This window comes from Lagenorhynchus albirostris, chromosome 4 (assembly GCF_949774975.1).
Source record: "Lagenorhynchus albirostris chromosome 4, mLagAlb1.1, whole genome shotgun sequence".
In the NCBI taxonomy this organism is placed as follows: Eukaryota; Metazoa; Chordata; class Mammalia; order Artiodactyla; family Delphinidae; genus Lagenorhynchus; species Lagenorhynchus albirostris.
In genome coordinates this window covers 134,501,872-134,520,700 of record NC_083098.1, presented here as the reverse complement: position 1 = coordinate 134,520,700, position 18,829 = coordinate 134,501,872, and the positions used below count along the sequence as shown (strand labels likewise).

General features: G+C 35.9%; 1 protein-coding gene across 4 annotated transcripts in view; it reads right to left on the bottom strand.

Annotated features, from left to right (window-relative positions):
- LARP1B (La ribonucleoprotein 1B) overlaps positions 1–18,829 on the bottom strand; it is a 127,855-nt gene that overhangs the window by 10,824 nt on the left and 98,202 nt on the right. For 2 of the 4 annotated variants that reach the window (XM_060148700.1, XM_060148703.1), the window contains 2 exons: positions 18,503–18,714; positions 17,889–17,995 (listed from right to left, as the gene is read on the bottom strand). In XM_060148700.1, coding sequence (XP_060004683.1) covers positions 17,889–17,995; positions 18,503–18,714 — 319 coding nt within the window. Of the gene's footprint in view, positions 1–17,888; positions 17,996–18,502; positions 18,730–18,829 lie in introns of all 4 variants that reach the window. The other 2 variants (XM_060148701.1, XM_060148702.1) reach the window with 1 other exon arrangement.

Below are 18,829 nucleotides of genomic sequence, written 5' to 3'. Positions count from 1 at the left end.
CTGAACTGTACTCCTAAAAATGGTTAAGATGATGAATATTTCATGAGTTTTGAATATGAAATGAGTATTTCATTGTGTTTTTTATAACAATTAGGGGGAGAAAAGCACTTTTGTAGCATATCAAAATATGATGGCTGTTGTTATGAACTAAATGTTTGTTGAATTCCTAACCCCCAATGTGACGGTACTAGGATGTAAAATAAGTCATGACACTAGAGCTCTCATGAGTGGGATAAGTGCCCTTATGAGAGGAGACACAAGAGAGCTTCCTTCTTCTCTCTCTGCTCTCTGCCATGTGAGGATACAACAAGATGGCCATCTGCAAACTAGGAAGCAGGCCCTCACCAGATATGGGATCTGTTGGCACCTTAATCTTGGATCTGTGAGAAATAAATATTTGTTGTTTAAGCTCCCCAGCCTATGGCATATTTGTTACAGCAGTACTAACTACAACAGTTGTCTTAAAGCACTCATGCGATAAAATTATGAGCCAAACTGTTTTTTTCATGGAATACCATTTTTAATTAGAAGAATAGCCAACAAATTATGGTTATTCAGACTTTGTTTTGTGTCAGACATTTCCTTGAAAATGAACAAAATGAGTCTGTAACGTTCAGGAAAAATTCGAGCTTTCATGCAAAAATAAGAATTTTGGAAACTTTGTATTTGTCACTATGAGCCTAGTAATTCCCACTCATACCTAAACACTTACCTAATGAAATCAATGCTGGGTTATTTTTTAGGAGTTTGTGTGTGTTGTAAAATATATATGATATTTGTAATTTTAGCCATTCTTAAGTGTACTACTCATCAGCATTAAATATTCACAATGTTATATAACTATTACCACTACCTCTACGAAAACCTTCTTTATCATTCCCAACAAAAACTCTATCCATTAAATAATGAATAACCCCTTTCCCTCTCCCTGCAGTCCCCAGTAACCTCTATTTTACTTTGTCTTTGACTATTCCAGGTACCTCATATAAGTGGAAACATACTATATTCATCCTTCTCAGTCTGCCTTATATCACTAAGCATGTTCTCAAGGTCCATCCATGTTAAAGCTGAAATCAAAATTTCATTTTTTATATGGTTGAATCATATTCCATTGTATGTATATACCTACTATGTTTATCTAGTCATCTGCTGATGCACTCTAGTGTTGTTTCCACCTTCTGGCTATTATGAATAATGCTGCTATAAACATGGCATAAAAATATCTGTTCAACTCCCTCTTTTCAATTCTTTTGGATATATACCTAGGAGTCAAATAGCTGGGTCATGTGTTAGTTCTGTGTTTTACCATTTTGAGAAAATGCCAAACTGCTTTCTACAATGGCTGCAGCATTTTATATTTCCAAGAGCAATGCACAGGGTTCTAATTTCTCCACATCCACACAAACATTTGCTTTCAGTTTTTTTGATTATACATATCTGTATTAGTCAGCTCAGCTGCCATAACAAGATACCACAGACTGGATGGCTTACACAATAGAAATTTATGTTCTCACAGTTCTGGAGGCTAGAAGTCCAAGATCATAGTGCCAGCAGTGTTGGTTTCTGGGGAGGCCTCTCTTCCTGGCTTACAGAGAACCACCTTCTCATTGTGTCCTCACATGGCCTTTCCTCTGTCTACACGCAGAAAGAGAGAGATCTCTGGTGTCTCTTCCTCTTCTTATAAGGTCAGATTAGGGCCCCATCGTATGGTTTCATTTAACCTTAATTATCTCCTTAAAGGCCCTATCTCAAATACAGTCAAGCAGGGGGGTTAGGGTTTCAGCATATAATTTCAGAGAGACAATTCAGTCCATAACACCATCCTAATGGGTATGAAGAGATATCTCATTGTGGTTTTTGATTTGCATTTCTCTAATGATTAATGATATTGCACACATTTTCATTGGTTTATTGGCCATTTGTATATTTTCTCTGGAGAAATGTCTATTCAAATCCTTTCCCAATTTTTGAATTGGGTTTTTTGGGAGACATCTATATATTTGGAATATTAACCCATTATCAGATATATAATTTGCAAATATTTTCTCCTATTCAGTAGGTTGTCTCTTCACTCTGATAGTTTCCTTTGATACACAAAAGTTCATAATTATGATGAAGTAAAATTTATCAATTTTTCTCTTTTATTGTCTGTGTTTTTGGTGTCATGCTCAAGAAACCACTGTCAAATCTAGGGTCATAAAGATGTTCCCCTACATTTTCTTCTAAGAGTTTTACAGTTTTAGCTGTTAAGTTTACATCTTTGATCCATTTTAATTTTTTGGTATCTGGTATAAAGTATGGATCCCATCCTTTCACACATTGGATATCCAGTTTTCCCAGCAACATTTGTTAAAAAGATGACCCTCTCCTTCACTGAACAGTCTCAGCACCCTTGTAGAAAATAAACTGACCATATATGACAGATTTTATTTCTAGACTCTCTATTCCATTGGTCTATACATCTGTCCTTATGCCAAGACCATACTGTTTTAATTATTGTAGCCTTGTAGTAACTTTCAGAGTTGGGAAGTGTTGGTCCTCCAATTTTATTTTTCTTTTTAAGGTCATTTGGGTTTTTCAGGGCTCCTCGCAATTCCATATAAATTTGAGGATCAGCTTTTCCATTTTTGTGAAAAAGGGTATTGGAATTTTTGTAGGGATTGTGTTAAATCTATAGATCACTTTCGATTGTAATAATGTCATAACAATGTTAAGTCTTCCTATCCATGAAAATGGATTGTCTTTCCATTTATTTAGGTCTCCTATAATTTTTTCAGCAATGTGTTTTGTAGTTTTCAGTGTATAAGTCTTTCACCTCCTTGGTTAGATTTAGTCCTAAGTATTTAATTTTTAGACACTAATGTAAATAGAATTGCTTTCTTAATTTCCTTTTCAAATCATTCAATGCTGCATATAGAAACACAAGCTGATTTATGTATATTTTGTACAGTGCAACTTTGCCAAATTTGTTTATTAGCTTCAGTTTCTTTCTTGTTGATTCTTTGTAATTTTCTATTTATGGAATCATATTATTTGTGACTAGAGATAGATTTACCTCTTCCTTTCATATTTGATGTCTTTTCTTTCATTTTCTTCTCTATTAGTTCTGGCTAGGACTTCCAGCACAACAGTGAATACCAATGGCAAAAGCGTGTATTCCTGTCTTGTTCCTGATCTTAGGGGGACAGCTTTCAGTCTTTCACCATTGAGTATAATGCCAGCCATGGGTTTCTCATAAATGCTTTTTTCATGTGAGGAATTTTCCCTCTAATCCTAGTTTTCTAAGAGGTTTTAATCATAAAAGTTGGATTTTGTCCTTTCCTATGTCAATTGATATGATTATGTAGTTTTTCCCTTAGTTCTATTAATATGATGTATAATGTTGATTTTCTTGTATTGAACCACTCTTGTACTACTGGGATAAATCCTGCTTGCCATGGTGAATAATCATTTTATTATGCTATTGGATTTCATTTGCTAATATTTTGTTGAGGACATATGCATCTATATTCATAGGAATACTGGCATATAATTTTATTTTCTTGTGATATCTTTATCTAGTTTTGGTATTAGGGTAATGCAGGCCTCAGAGAATAAATATTCCCTTCTCTTCAATTTTTTGAAGGAGTCTGAAGAGAGTTAGTGTTAATTCTTCTTCAACTATTTGGTAGAACTTACTAGTGAAGCAATTTGGTCCAGAACTTTCTTTGTTAGGGATTTTTGATTCCTGATTTGATCTCCCTACTTCTTATAGGTGGGTCGAATCTTCTATTTCTTATTGAATCAGTTTAAGTAATTTATATGTTTCAAGGAATTTATGCATTCCTTCTAGGTTACCTAATTTGTTGATGTATAGTAATTTGTTCATAGTATTCTCTTAGGATCCCTTCTATCTCTAATGTCTCCATTTTCATTTCTGATTTTAGTTACTTATATCTTCATTTTTTCCCTTGGCAGTCTAGCTAAAGAAAGGCTTGTCAGTTTGTTGATCTTCTTAAAGAACCAACTTTTGATTTCACTGATTTTCTCTACTGTTTTACTCTTCTCTATATTGTTTATTTTTACTCTAATCTTTAATATTTCTTTCCTTCTCCTATCTTTGTTTTTAGTTTGCTCTTCCTTTTTGAATTCCTTAAGGTAAAATGTTAGGCTACTGATTTGTGACTTCTCTTCTTTTTAAATGTGATTTCTCTTCTTTTCTCTTCTTTTTAGTTATAATTTTCCTGCACCCCATAAGATGTGGTATGCTGTGTTTCCACTTTCATTCATCTCTAAGTACAGTCATCCCTCAGTATTCATGGAGGATTGGTTACAGAACCCTTCATGGATGCGAAACCCATGGATATGGAGGGCGAACTGTAATTTCCATTGCAATTTCTTCTTTGACCCATGGGGTACTTAAGAATGTGTTGTTTAATTTCCACATATTTGTGAATTTTCGTTTTTCTTCTGTTAGGGATTTCTAACATCATCCTACTGTGGTCAGAGAAGATACGTTGTGTGACATTTCTTTTAAAATCTATTGAAACTTCTGTTACAGCCTAACATATGGTCTATTGTGGAGAATGTCCCACATGTACTTATGAATTTGTATTCTTCTATTGCTGGGTGAAATATTCTATAAATGTCTGTTAGGTCTAATTGGCTTATTATGTTGCTCAAGTCCTCTATTTTGTTAATCATCTTATGTTGAGATGATCTATGCATTACTGAAATCAGGGTATTGAAATCTCCAACTATTCTTGTAGAACTATTTATTTCTCCTCTCAATTCTGTCAGTTTTCACTTCATATAACTCCCGAGGGGCTGTTATTAGTTACATAAATGTTTATAATGAAACTTCTATTAATATATAATATCCTTAGCTCTTATAATCTTTTTGGATTTAAAGTGTATTTTGTTTGATATTAAAATAGCCACCCCAGCTCTCTTAAATTTGCATCTTTTCACTTTCAATCTATTTGTGTCTTTGAATCTAACATGAGTCTCTTGTAGACAGTATATAGTTGGATCATGTTTTTAATCCATTCTGCCAATCTCTGCCTTCTGATTGGAAAATGCAATCTATTCATATTTAAAGTAATTACTGGTAAGGAAGGACCTGCCATTTTGTTATTACTTTTCTATATGCCTTATAGATTTGCTGTCCCTCCTTTCCTCTCTTATTGCCTAACTTTTGTGTTATTTCTTTTCCTTTTGAATAAAATATTTTGATCCCTTCTCATTTCCTTTTATATATATTCTATAGATATTTTCTTTGTGGTTATCATGAGGATTACACTTAACAAAAACTCTGCTCTTATACACCTCTGTTCCCCACTTTCTGTTACTGATGTCATAAATTACATCTTTATACACTATATACCCAACAACATAGATTAGTAATTTTTTAATGCATGTCTTTTAAATAACATATAAAGTAAAAAATGGAGTTACAAATTAAATTACAACAAAACTCTTACCAAAGTTCTTTCTTTCTTCAGATGGCTTCATGTTACTGTCTAGTGTCCATTCATTTCAAACTGAGGACTATCTTTAGCATTTCTTGTTGGGCAGATCTAGTGGTAATGAACTCTTTCAGATTTTTTTTTCTTTTTTTTTGGTATAAAGACTTTATCTTTCAGAGGAGTACTATGGTTACGGCAAATTGCGTGAAAGGTATAGAGAGCTCCCTCATACCACCTGCATGCCTTGCTCCCCACACAATAGCTTCCCCCACTATCAACATCCAGCACAACTCCCAACAGAGTGGTACATTTGTTACAACTGACAAACCCACACTGACACGTCATAATCACCCAAAGTCCATAGCTACATTAGTGTTCTCTCTTGGTGTTGGACATTCTACGGGTTTGGACAAATGTAAAATGAGATGTAGCCATCATTAGAGTATCATACACATTATTTTCACCTCCCGAAAAATCCTGTGTTCCACCTGTTCATCTCTTCCTCCCCCCAACCCCTAGAAACAACAACGGGTCTTTTTATCACCTCCATAGTTTTCCTTTTCCAGAATGTCGAATAGTTGAAATTTGTAGCCTTTTCAGATTGGATCCCTTCACTTAGTAATGTGCATTTAAGGTTCCTCCATGTCTCTTCATGGTTTGATAGCTCATTTCTTTTTTCCACTGAATAATATTCCATTTTCTGAATATACCACAGTTTATCCATTTGCCTACTGAAGGATGTTCTGGCTCCTGCCAAGTTTTTGCAATTATGAATAAAGCTGTTCTAAACATCCATGAGCAGGTTTTTGTGTGGACATAAGTTTTCAGCTCCTTTGGGTAAGTACCAAGGAGGGTGACTGCTAGATTGTATGGTAAGAGTATGTTTAGTTTTGTTAGAAACTTCCAAAGTGTCTTCCAAGGTGGCTGTACCATTTTGCATTCCTACCATCAATGAATGAGAGTTCCTGTTACTTCACATTCTCACCAGCATTTATTAATGTTGTCAGTGTTCTGGAATTCGGCCATTCTAATAGGTATGTAGTAGAATCTCACCGTTGTCTTACTTTGCAATTCCCTGCTGATAATATGATGTGGACTACCTTCACGTGCTTATTTGCCATTTATACATCTTCTTTGGTGAAGTGTCTGTTTGTCTTTGGCCCATTTTCTAACCAGGTTTGTTGTTGTTGTTGAGTTTTAAAAGTTCTTTGTATATTTTGCATAATAGTCCTTTATCAGATGTGTCTTTTGTAAATACTTTCTGCCAATCTGGGGCTTGTCTTTCCATCCACTTGACAGTGTCACTCACACAGCAAAAGTTTTTCATTTTAATGCAGTCCAGCTTATTGATTTCTTCCTTCTCAAATTCTGCTTTTGGTGTTGTATCTAAAAAGTCACCACCCAATCCAAGATCAGGTAGATTTTCTCCTGTTATTTTTATAGATTTATAAAGGAGTTTTATAGTTTTGTGTTTTACGTTTAGGTCTGTGATGCATTTTGAATTATCTTTTGTGAAGGGTGTAAGATCTATGTCTAGACTTAATTTTTGCATGTGAATGTCCAATTGTGCCAGAACCATTAGTTAAAAAGATTATCAGATAAAAAGATTATCAAAGACCATTTGACTACATTTATGTGGATCTATTTCTATGTGGATTTTTTTATTAAAATTGTATGGAATATGTAGATCAAGTTGGGATGAAAAACTGATATCTTGACAGCTTTTTTTTTTTTACATCTTTACTGGAGTATAATTGCTTCACAATGGTGTGCTAGTTTCTGCTTTATAACAAAGTGAATCAGTTATACATATACATATGTTCCCATATCTCTTCCCTCTTGCATCTCCCTCCTTCCTACCCTCCTTATCCCACCCCTCTAGGTGGTCAAAAAGCACCGAGCTGATCTCCCTGTGCTATGTGGCTGCTTCCCACTAGCTATCTATTTTACGTTTGGTAGTGTGTATATGTCCATGCCACTCTCTCACTTTGTCACAGCTTACCATTCCCCTCCCCATATCCTCAAGTCCATTCTCTAGTAGGTCTGTGTCTTTATTCCTGTCTTACCCCTAGGTTCTTCATGACATTTTTTTTCTAGTTAAATTCCATATATATGTGTTAGCATACGGTATTTGTCTTTCTCTTTCTGACTTACTTCACTCTGTATGACAGACTCTAGGTCCATCCACCTCATTACAAATAGCTCAGTTTTGTTTCTTTATATGGCTGAGTAATATTCCATTGTATATATGTGCCACATCTTCTTTATCCATTCATCTGATGATGGACACTTAGGTTGTTTCCATCTCCGGGCTATTGTACATAGAGCTGCAATGAACATTTTGGTACACCATTCTTTTTGAATTATGGTTTTCTCAGGGTATATGCCCAGTAGTGGGATTGCTGGATCATATGGTAGTTCTATTTGTAGTTTTTTAAGGAACCTCCATACTGTTCTCCATACTGGCTGTACCAATTCACATTCCCACCAGCAGTGCAAGAGTGCTCCCTTTTCTGCACACCCTCTCCAGCATTTATTGTTTCTAGATTTTTTGATGATGGCCATTCTGACTGGTGTGAGATGACACCTCATTGTAGTTTTGATTTGCATTTCTCTAATGATTAAAAATATCAAGAATTCTTTCATGTGTTTGTTGGCAGTCTGTATATCTTTGTTGGAGAAATCTCTGTTTAGGTCTTCCGCTGATTTTTGGATTGGGTTGTTTGTTTTTTTGTTATTGAGCTGCATGAGATGCTTGTAAATTTTGGAGATTAAACCTTTGTCAGTTGCTTCATTTGCAAATATTTTCTCCCATTGTGAGGGTTGTCCTTTGGTCTTGTTTATGTTTTTCTTTGCTGTGCAAAAGCTTTTAAGTTTTGTTAGGTCCTATTTGTTTATTTTTGTTTTTATTTCCATTTCTCTGGGAGGTGGGTCAAAAAGGATCTTGCTGTAATTTATGTCATAGAGTGTTCTGCCTATGTTTTCCTCTAAGAGTTTGATAGTTTCTGGCCTTACATTTAGGTCTTTAATCCACTTTGAGCTTATTTTTGTGTATGGTGTTAGGGAGTGATCTAATCTCATACTTTTACATGTACCTGTCCAGTTTTCCCAGCACCACTTATTGAAGAGGCTGTCCTTTCTCCACTGTACATTCTTGCCTCCTTTATCAAAGACAAGGTGACCATAGGTGCGTGGGTTTATCTCTGTGCTTTCTGTCCTGTTATAGTGATCTATATTTCTGTTTTTGTGCCAGTACCATACTGTCTTGATTACTGTAGCTTTGTAGTATAGTCTGAAGTCTGGGAGCCTGATTCCTCCAGTTCCTTCTTTCGCTCTCAAGATTGCTTTGGTTATTCGGGGTCTTTTGTGTTTCCATACAAATTGCGAAATTTTTTGTTCTAGTTCTCTGAAAAATGCCAGTGGTAGTTTGATAGGGATTGCATTGAATCTGTAGTTGCTTTGGGTAGTAGAGTCATTTTCACAATGTTGATTCTTCCAATCCAAGAACATGGTATATCTCTCCATCTATTTGTATCATCTTTAATTTCTTTCATCAGTGTCTTATAATTTTCTGCATACAGGTCTTTTGTCTCCTTAGGTAGGTTTATTCCTAGATATTTTATTCTTTTTGTTGCAATGGTAAATGGGAGTGTTTTCTTGATTTCACTTTCAGATTTTTCATCATTAGTGTATAGGAATGCAAGAGATTTCTGCGCATTAATTTTGTATCCTGCTACTTTACCAAATTCATTGATTAGCTCTAGTAGTTTTCTGGTAGCATCTTTAGGATTCTCTATGTATAGGATCATGTCATCTGCAAACAGTGACAGCTTTACTTCTTCTTTTCCGATTTGGATTCCTTCTATTTCCTTTTCTTCTCTGATTGCTCTGGCTAAAACTTCCAAAACTATGTTGAATAAGAGTGGTGAGAGTGGGCAACCTTGTCTTATTACTGATCTTAGTGGAAATGCTTTCAGTGTTTCACCATTGAGGACGATGTTGGCTGTGGGTTTGTCATATATGGCCTTTATTATGTTGAGGAAAGTACCCTCTATGCCTGCTTTCTGCAGGGTTTTTACCATAAATGGGTGTTGAATTTTGTTGAAAGATTTCTCTGCATCTATTGAGATGATCATATGGTTTTTCTCCTTCAATTTGTTAATATGGTGTATCACATTGATTGATTTGCGTATATTGAAGAATCCTTGCATTCCTGGAATACACCCCACTTGATCATGGTGTACGATCCGTTTAATGTGCTGTTGGATTTTGTTTGCTAGTATTTTGTTGAGGATTTTTGCATCTATGTTCATCAGTGTTATTGGCCTGTAGTTTTCTTTCTTTGTGATATCCTTGTCTGGTTTTGGTATCAAGGTGATGGTGGCCTCGTAGAAAGAGGTTGGGAGTGTTTCTCCCTCTGCTATTTTGGAAGAGTTTGAGAAGGATAGGTGTTAGCTCTTCTCTAAAAGTTTGATAGAATTTGCCTGTGAAGCCATCTGGTCCTAGGCTTTTGTTTGTTGGAAAATTTTTAATCACAGTTTCAATTTCAGTGCTTGTGATTGGTCTGTTCATATTTTCTATTTCTTCCTGATTCAGTTTTGGCAGGTTGTGCTTTTCTAAGAATTTGTCCATTTCTTCCAGGTTGTCCATTTTATTGGCATAGAGTTGCTTGTAGTAACCTCTCATGATCTTTTGTATTTCTGCAGTGTCAGTTGTTACTTCTCCTTTTTCATTTCTAATTCTATTGATTTCCGTCTTCTCCCTTTTTTTCTTGATGAGTCTGGCTAATGTTTTATCAATTTTGTTTACCTTCTCAAAGAACCAGCTTTTAGTTTTATTGATCTTTGCTACCGTTTTCTTCATTTCTTTTTCATTTATTTCTGATCTGATCTTTATGATTTCTTTCCTTCTGCTAACTTTGGGGTTTTTTGGTTCTTCTTTCTCTAATTGCTTTAGGGGCAAAGTTAGGTTGTTTATTCGAGATGTATCCTGTTTCTTAAGGTAGGACTGTATTGCTATAAACTTCCCTCTTAGAACTGCTTTTGCTGCATCCCATAGGTTTTGGGTCATCCTGTTTCCATTGTCATTTGATTCTAGGTATTTTTTGATTTCCTCTTTGATTTCTTCAGTGATCACTTCGTTATTAAATAGTGTATAGTTTAGCCTCCATGTGTTTGTATTTTTTACAGAACTTTTCCTGTAATTGATATCTAGTCTCGTAGCATTGTGGTCGGAAAAAATACTTGATCCAATTTCAATTTTCTTAAATTTACCAAGGCTTGATTTGTGACCCAAGATACGATCTATCCTGCAGAATGTTCCATGAGCACTTGAGAAAAATGTGTATTCTGTTGTTTTTGGATGGAATGTCCTATAAATATCAATTAAGTCCATCTTGTTCAATGTATCACTTAAAGCTTGTATTTCCTTATTTATTTTCTGTCTGGATGATATGTCCATTGGTATAAGTGGGGTGTTAAAGTTCCCCACTATTATTGTGTTTCTGTCAATTTCTCCTTTTATGGCTATTAGCATTTGCCTTATGTATTGAGGTGCTCCTATGTTGGGTGCATAAATATTTAGAATTGTTATATCTGATTCTTGGATCAATCCCTTGATCATTAGGTAGTGTCCTTCTTTGTCTCTTCTAATAGTCTTTATTTTAAAGTCTATTTTGTCTGATATGAGAATTGCTACTCCAGCTTTCTTTTGGTTTCCATTTGCATGGAATATCTTTTTTTCTTTTTTTTGCTTGGGCCTCTCACTGCTGTGGCCTCTCCCATTGTGGAGCACAGGCTCCGGACGCGCAGGCTCAGTGGCCATGGCTCACGGGCCCAGTCGCTCGGTGGCATATGGGATCTTCGTGGACCGGGGCACGAACCCGCATCCCCTGCATCGGCAGGCTGACTCCCAACCACTGCGCCACCAGGGAAGCCCTGCATGGAATATATTTTTCCACCCCCTCACTTTCAGTCTGTATGTGCCTCTATGTCTGAAGTGGGTCTCTTGTAGACAGCATATATATGCGTCTTGTTTTTGTATCCATTCAGACAGTCTGTGTCTTTTGGTGGGAGCATTTAGTCCATTTACATTTAAGGTAATTATCAATATGTATGTTCCTATTCCCATTTTCTTAATTGTTTTGGGTTTGGTATTGTAGGTCTTTTCCTTCTCTTGTGTTTCTTGCCTAGAGAAGGTCCTTTAGCATTTGTTGTAAAGCTGGTTTGGTGGTGCTGAACTGTCTCAGCTTTTGCTTGTCTGTAAAGGTTTTAATTTCTCCTTCAAATCTGAATGAGATCCTTACTGGGTAGAGTAATCTTGGTTGTAGGTTTTTCTCCTTCATCACTTTAAATATGTCCTGCCAGTCCCTTCTGGCTTCCAGAGTTTCTGATGAAAGATCAGCTGTTAACCTTATGGGGATTCCCTTGTGTGTTATTTGCTGTTTCTCCCTTGCTGCTTTAATATGTTTTCTTTGTAGTTAATTTTTGACAGTTTGATTAATATGTCTTGGCGTGTTTCTCCTTGGATTTATCCTATATGGGACTCTCTGTGGTTCCTGGACTTGATTAACTATTTCCTTTCCCATACTAGGGAAGTTTTCAACTATAATCTCTTCAAATATTTTCTCAGTCCCTTTCCTTTTCTCTTCTTATCCTGGAACCCCTATAATTTGAATGTTGGTGCGTTTAATGGTGTCCCAGAGGTCTCTGAGACTGTCCTCAGTTCTTTTCATTCTTTTTTCTTTATTCTGCTCTGCAATAGTTATTTCCACTATTTTATATTCCAGGTCACTTATCCGTTTTTCTGCCTCAGTTATTCTGCTATTGATCCCATCTAGAGTATTTTTCATTTCATTTATTGTGTTGTTCATCATTGCTTGTTTCATCTTTAGTTATTCTAGGTCGCTGTTAAATGTTTCTTGCATTTTCTCTATTTCCAAGATTTTGGATCATCTTTACTATCATTATTCTGCATTCTTTTTCAGGTAGACTGCCTATTTCCTCTTCATTTGTTAGGTCTGGTGGGTTTTATCTTGCTCCTTCATCTGCTGTGTGTTTTTCTGCCTTCTCATTTTGCTTATCTTACTGTGTTTGGGGTCTCCTTTTTGCAGCCTGCAGGTTCGGAGTTCCCATTGTTTTTGGTGTCTGTCCCCAGTGGCTAAGGTTGGTTCAGTGGATTGCGAAGGCTTCCTGGTGGAGGGGACTAGGGCCTGTGTTCTGGTGGATGAGGCTGGATCTTGTCTTTCTGGTGGGCAGGTCCACATCTGGTGGTGTTTTTGGGGGTGTCTGTGGACTTATTATGATTTTAGGCAGCCTCTCTGCTAATGGGTGGGGTTGTGTTCCTGTCTTGCTAGTTGTTTGACATAGGGTGTCCAGCACTGTAGCTTGCTGGTTGTTGAGTGAAGCTGGGTGCATGTGTTGAGATGATCTCTGGAAGATTTTCACTGTTTGATATTATGTGGAGCTGGGAGGTCTCTTGTGGACCAGTGTCCTGAAGGTGGCTCTCCCAACTCAGAGGCACAGCACTGACTCCCGGCTGCAGCACCAAGAGCCTTTCATCCACACGGCTCAGAATAAAAGGGAGAAAAAGTAGAAAGAAAGAAGAAAGAAAGAAAGGAAGGAAGGAAGGAAGAAAGGAGGGAGGGAGGGAGGGAAGGAAGAAAGAAAGAAGGAAAGAAAAAGAAAGAAAGAAAGGAAGGAAGGAAGGAGGGAGGGAAGGAAGAAAGAAAGAAAGAAAGAAACTGTGCGTGGGCTTTCTCTAGTTGCGGCGAGCAGGTGCTACTCTGTTGTGGTGCGTGGGCTTCTTATTGCAGTGGCTTCTCTTTGTTGCAGAGCATGGGCTCTAGGGGCGCAGGCTTCAGTAGTTGTGGCACATGGGCTCAGTAGTTGTGGCATGCAGGCTCAGTAGTTATGGCTCACGGGCTGTAGAGCACAGGCTCAGTAGTTGTGGCACACAGGCTTAGTTGCTCCATGGCATGTGGGATCTTCCCAGACCAGGGCTTGAACCTGTGTCCCCTGCAATGGCAGGCAGATTCTTAACCACTATGCCACCAGGGAAGTCCAACAGTAGTTTGATTAATTAATTTCAAATTCTACTAGTTCATTGTTGTTATATAGGGAAGTGATTGACTTTTGTATATTAACCATATATCCTGAAACCTTGATGTAATTGCTTATTAGTTGCAGGAGTTTTGTTAATTATTTATGACTTTTTACATATACAATCTTGTCATCTGTGAACAAAGACAGTTTTATTTCTTCTTTCTAATTCAATATGTCTTTTGTTTCCTTTTCTTTTCCCTCAGGCTTTGTTTATCTCTGAATGTCTCCCTCAATTTTGAAGGGCAGTTTTGTCAGATAAGGAATTCTCAGTGGATGGGGATTTTTCCCCCCAGCACTTTGAATATATCAGTCTACTGACTTCTGGCCTCTGAGAAACTGCCTGATACATTTACTAAGGACTTCTTGTATGTGATGAGTCTCTTCTCTCCTGCTGCTTTCAGGATTCTCTCTTTGTCTTTGGTTTTCAACAGTTTAATTAGTGTCTTAATGTGAGTCTCTTTGGGTTTATCCTACTTCAAGTTCATTAAGCTTATTAGATTTGTAGATTCATGTGTTTCATCAAATTGGGAGCCAGTATTCTTTCAAATATTCTTCTTGCCCCCTTTTTCCTCTTTTCCTTCTGAGATTCCCACAATGTGTGTATTGGGCTAGTTCATGTGTCCTACAGATCCCTTAGACACTACTAGTTTTTTCTTCTTTCTTTCTGTTCCTCAGACTTGATAATTCAAATTGTTCCATCTTTAAGTCTACTGATTCTTTCCTCTTTCTTCTGTTTGATGAAATCTGCTTTTGAACCTTCTGGTGTATTTTTCATTTTAGTTATTGTATTTTCACCTCCAGAATTCCTTTCTGGTTCCTTTGTATAATTTCTATCTCTATTGCTAATCTTGTTTTCTTCATACATTGTTTTGCTATCTTTGTCTATATCTTCCTTTATTTAGCTCTTTGAGTATCCTTAAAACAGCTGTTTTAAAGACTTCATTTTGAAAGAATGGAACCCAGGCTTCATCAGGTACATTTTCTGTCAATTAATTTTGTTCCTTCAAATGGCCCATACTTTCTTATTTCTTTGTAAGCCTTGTGATTTTTTTGTTGAACAATGAAGATTTGAATCTTATAAAGTGGTAACTCTGGAAATCAAATTCTCCCTTTTCCCCAGGGTTTGCTGGTTTTTTTTCAGCTATTGTAGGCTGCTTCTGTGCTGGGATAAGCCTGAGGTAAAAGCTTAAAGTCCCCTTAGGTTTTTTTCCACATTTTTTCTTGGGCATGGGTGGTAATTTTCTAAATTTCCCTCATTAGTGGTTGTTTTGGGGAAAAAAAAGACATTCAGACAGTGGGGATGAAACAAAGGCTACCAGACTCTGTGTCTGTACCTTATTGACCAGAGGCAGTTAGCAGTCAACACAGAACTCCAATATTTGGAGGACAAGGTCCTTATTGCCTACTTTGGATCCAGCAAGCCACACCAGAGGTGTGGGTTGCCATCTTCCCAAATGCCTGTCACAGGGCTGGGGCAGTGGGAGATGGCCACTACTACACCAAAGGCTGACATCAACGAATATTAACAATTTACCAGACACGCTTTCCCCTGGAAGCTTTAAGTGTTCAGATAGACTGTAGAGTTCCAAAATAGTCAATGCAGACAGTTTCTGCTGATACAGTTGTTGTCCAAGTGGTGAGACAGATTCCTGTTCCTTCCCATTCTGCCATCTTCCTGACATTACTCTCCTTAGTGGTTATTTTTTTAATGTAATTTTTTTTATTGTATTCTGACGTGTCATCATTTAAAAGTCCGCATAACTCAGTTAATCAGTTTTTCCAAATGACCAATTCATGATGTTACAAATGCATGCATAGACAAAAAGAGCCATTCAAATTGCAAGAAGTTCAATGGCTTTTAATGTAACAGAGTATGAAAAATTCACTGAGTAGAAGAAGGTCACTTATATATGGCTTAGATTCTACACTGCAACTAACTTTTAAAAAATTACCACTTGTTCAGTTTTGGTATAATATCAAAGAAGAATACCTACAATTATCTGAAAAGGCTATTAAAATACTCCTCCCTTTCTTGGATTTTATTCCTCTACAACAACAATAAAAAAACAAATTATAAGATTGAATATAGAAACATATGAGAATACAGTTATCTCATATAAAGCAAAAACATTAAACAAATATGCAAAACTTTAAAACAATGCCACTCTATTCAGGAATTTTTTTGTTTTGAGAAATGTAATTATATTTCATAAAAATATGTCATTTATGTTAATATGTAATATGTTTATTATTATTTTAAATGAATAAATATTTAATTGTTTTCAGTTTTACTTTTAAACTCAATTCAGTTTAATTTTTTATTTTTAAATTATATAACTCCCATAAACAAAAGCTCTATGAGGTCCTCAATAACTAAAAGGATAAAGAGGTCCTTAGACAAAAAAGTTTGAAAATTATTTCACTAAACCATATCACTTTTGATGCTTAAAATTCATTATAAACAGAATGAGCCGTGGATCTGAATTCATACCTAGATCCATCATAGAATTCTATGCTCACTGAAAATATCTTTCAAAATGAAAAAGAAGAAACCTTTTCCTGATAAACAAAAGCTAACAGAATTCATTGCCAACAGAACTGCGCAAGAAATGAAGAGCATTGTAAATGGTAAAAATGAGAATACATTTAAAATTCCTTTTTTTCATGTTAATTGTTTTAAAAGATAATTGTCTAAAGAAAAATAATAACAAAATATAGCAGAAAGGACAGTAGGAAAAGGAACTTTACTGCAGTACGGTTCTTATCCTATACGTGTAATGATATATTACTTGAAAACAGATTATATTTTAAAACGTATATTATAAACCCTAGAAGACCAGTAAAAAATAAGAGATACAACAAGAAGACAATAGTAGAGATAAAATAGAATCATTACAAAAACTAAGCTGATCCAAAAGAAAGTAGGAGAAAAGAACAAAGAACAGATGAGACAAACAGACTTTAAGACACTACCAGCACTGACATTAATGTAGATGGTCAAAGATATGACTGCTTACAGTGGGGGAGGCAGGGTATGCAGAGGGTACGGGGAGCTCTGTGTACCTCCCACTCAAGTCTGCTGTGTAGCTACAACTCTTCTAAAAGACAAGCTGGCGAACAAAATCCACCCCTCATTATTGTAACTACATACTTGCCTGTCATCTCTGAATTAAACTCCAGAAAGGCAGGGACTGTACCTGCCTTGTTCCCTGCTACATATCAGTGCAACATTTTTCACCATTATCTACTGATCTCTAAATATACTGCTCTGATAAAAATAAATAAATAAAAGAAAAAAACTCTCAAAATGACTTAGAATACAAAGTAACTATTCGTATACAATAGGTGTGCAAGAAGAACATATACACAGTTTATCTTTTAAGGAAAATATATCTAATGAGAACAAAATGTAAAAGAAACAAATTAACATCCCTGCAAAGACATACTTGGAGATTTTCAGATCATGATACACTCTCTAGCTTTTCTTTGAATGAAACTAACTAATCCTTCCCTTAACCAGTCAAAAACCACTTTTTCCTAAAGTTCATTTTCCAATTAGAAAGCTGATCAGATAATTATTCTGAAAATATTTATACAAACACAAGATAGGTTAGGTTTTCACTGAGGTAAATAATACTCTTTCTTTTTTAAATTAAAAACTAAAAGACAAACCACTTACTGCTAATAACTAGCTAATCTAAATTATTTCCCCCAAAGGAAAAATTCCAAAATATTAATGTGTTTTATTTCCATATCCTTTACGTAGTTTTGAGTAGATTGTTTAGCACATTAACTAAGAACCTACTATGCTATGAAAAATATGGAATCTTTCCAAAGATAATAACTTTAATAGATCTAAACTTTTTTTTTTTTGCGGTACGCGGGCCTGTCACTGTTGTGTCCTCTCCTGTTGCGGAGCACAGGTTCCAGACGCACAGGCTCAGCGGCCATGGCTCACGGGCCCAGCCACTCCGCGGCATGTGGGATCTTCCCGGACCGGGGCACGAACCCGTGTCCCCTGCATCGGCAGGCGGACTCCCAACCACTGCACCACCAGAGAGGCCCGACCTAAATGTTTTTAATCGAAGAGTACACATTTGTGAAAATTACTTTAAAAGGAAAAAAAAAAAAAAAAAAACCTGTCCTACTGAATTATTCCTTAATATACTTATTGTAAAACTGTCCCATTTATTTCCCCTTCTTTGGCTTCTTTTTACTGTTTTGTTGTTCTATTAATTTGCTAACATATTAATTCTTAAATGTTCCCAAATATCTAACTAGTAACTGTTTTCAACAAATTTAAAATCAAGAACAAAGCAATATTTGACAAATACGGTACCTGACAGAGGATGTTCTTGGCCCATGATCTCTGGAATCCATTACCCAACCAACATGACACTCTAGAGGGGGATTTGTACTATGTCTTGTTTTTCTCTTTCTTGGACTCTAAGGAAAAAGAAGTCAAACGTTCCAATTACCTTCAGTAGTGTGAACCTCACAAGTAAATTAAAAAAACCCTCTGACTGTAAACCAACTCAAACATTTTCATATGGTGGGTGACACATTATGAAATCATATGAAGTCACAAAACTCAAATATGTCACATACAAGTTACAAAACTTCACAAGACCCTTTGCTAGGTTTCAACACAAGGATTAAAAGAAATACAACTTAGAATGATTCTTCATTACACCTTCTGATTGTCTTTAATTAACACTATCCATTGTAAAGAAGTTATTCCTTAACCTGAGAAGACATTGCTATGGTAAAATACCATTTTTTAATGAATTCTTGCAGTCTAAAATATACATTATTTTTATTGTTATAGAAACTAAACTAAACTATAGAAACTATTTTTATTGTTATAGAAACTAAAAAAGAAACTAAAAAACATCATTTTGTAATGTTGAAGTATACAAACGGCAGGCTTTATATTCCTGGTGTTTTGTGTACCTTTACATCAATGGCTTTGGGTTCTTTAACAACAGGATAAAATCTTGGTGTTTTGTTTGGATCTTGTAATCTAGGTGTTCGAGGTGTTTTGGGTGTCCTTGCAGGATAAATTCTAGGAGATTCTGGAACTACTGTGGGTAATGAACGGGCCATTGTTGCTGAAGACATTTCTGAAACATCAAACAACTTCTGAGCTAATTCATCAGTCAAATCTGCAAAATAAAAAGCTGTTAAAAGGATTTAGGTGCTAGAAAAATATTTTACTTTGGGAACAAGGATAATTCTGAAATTCTCTACTCTCAGAGGATTTTTTCATCAGAAATATTT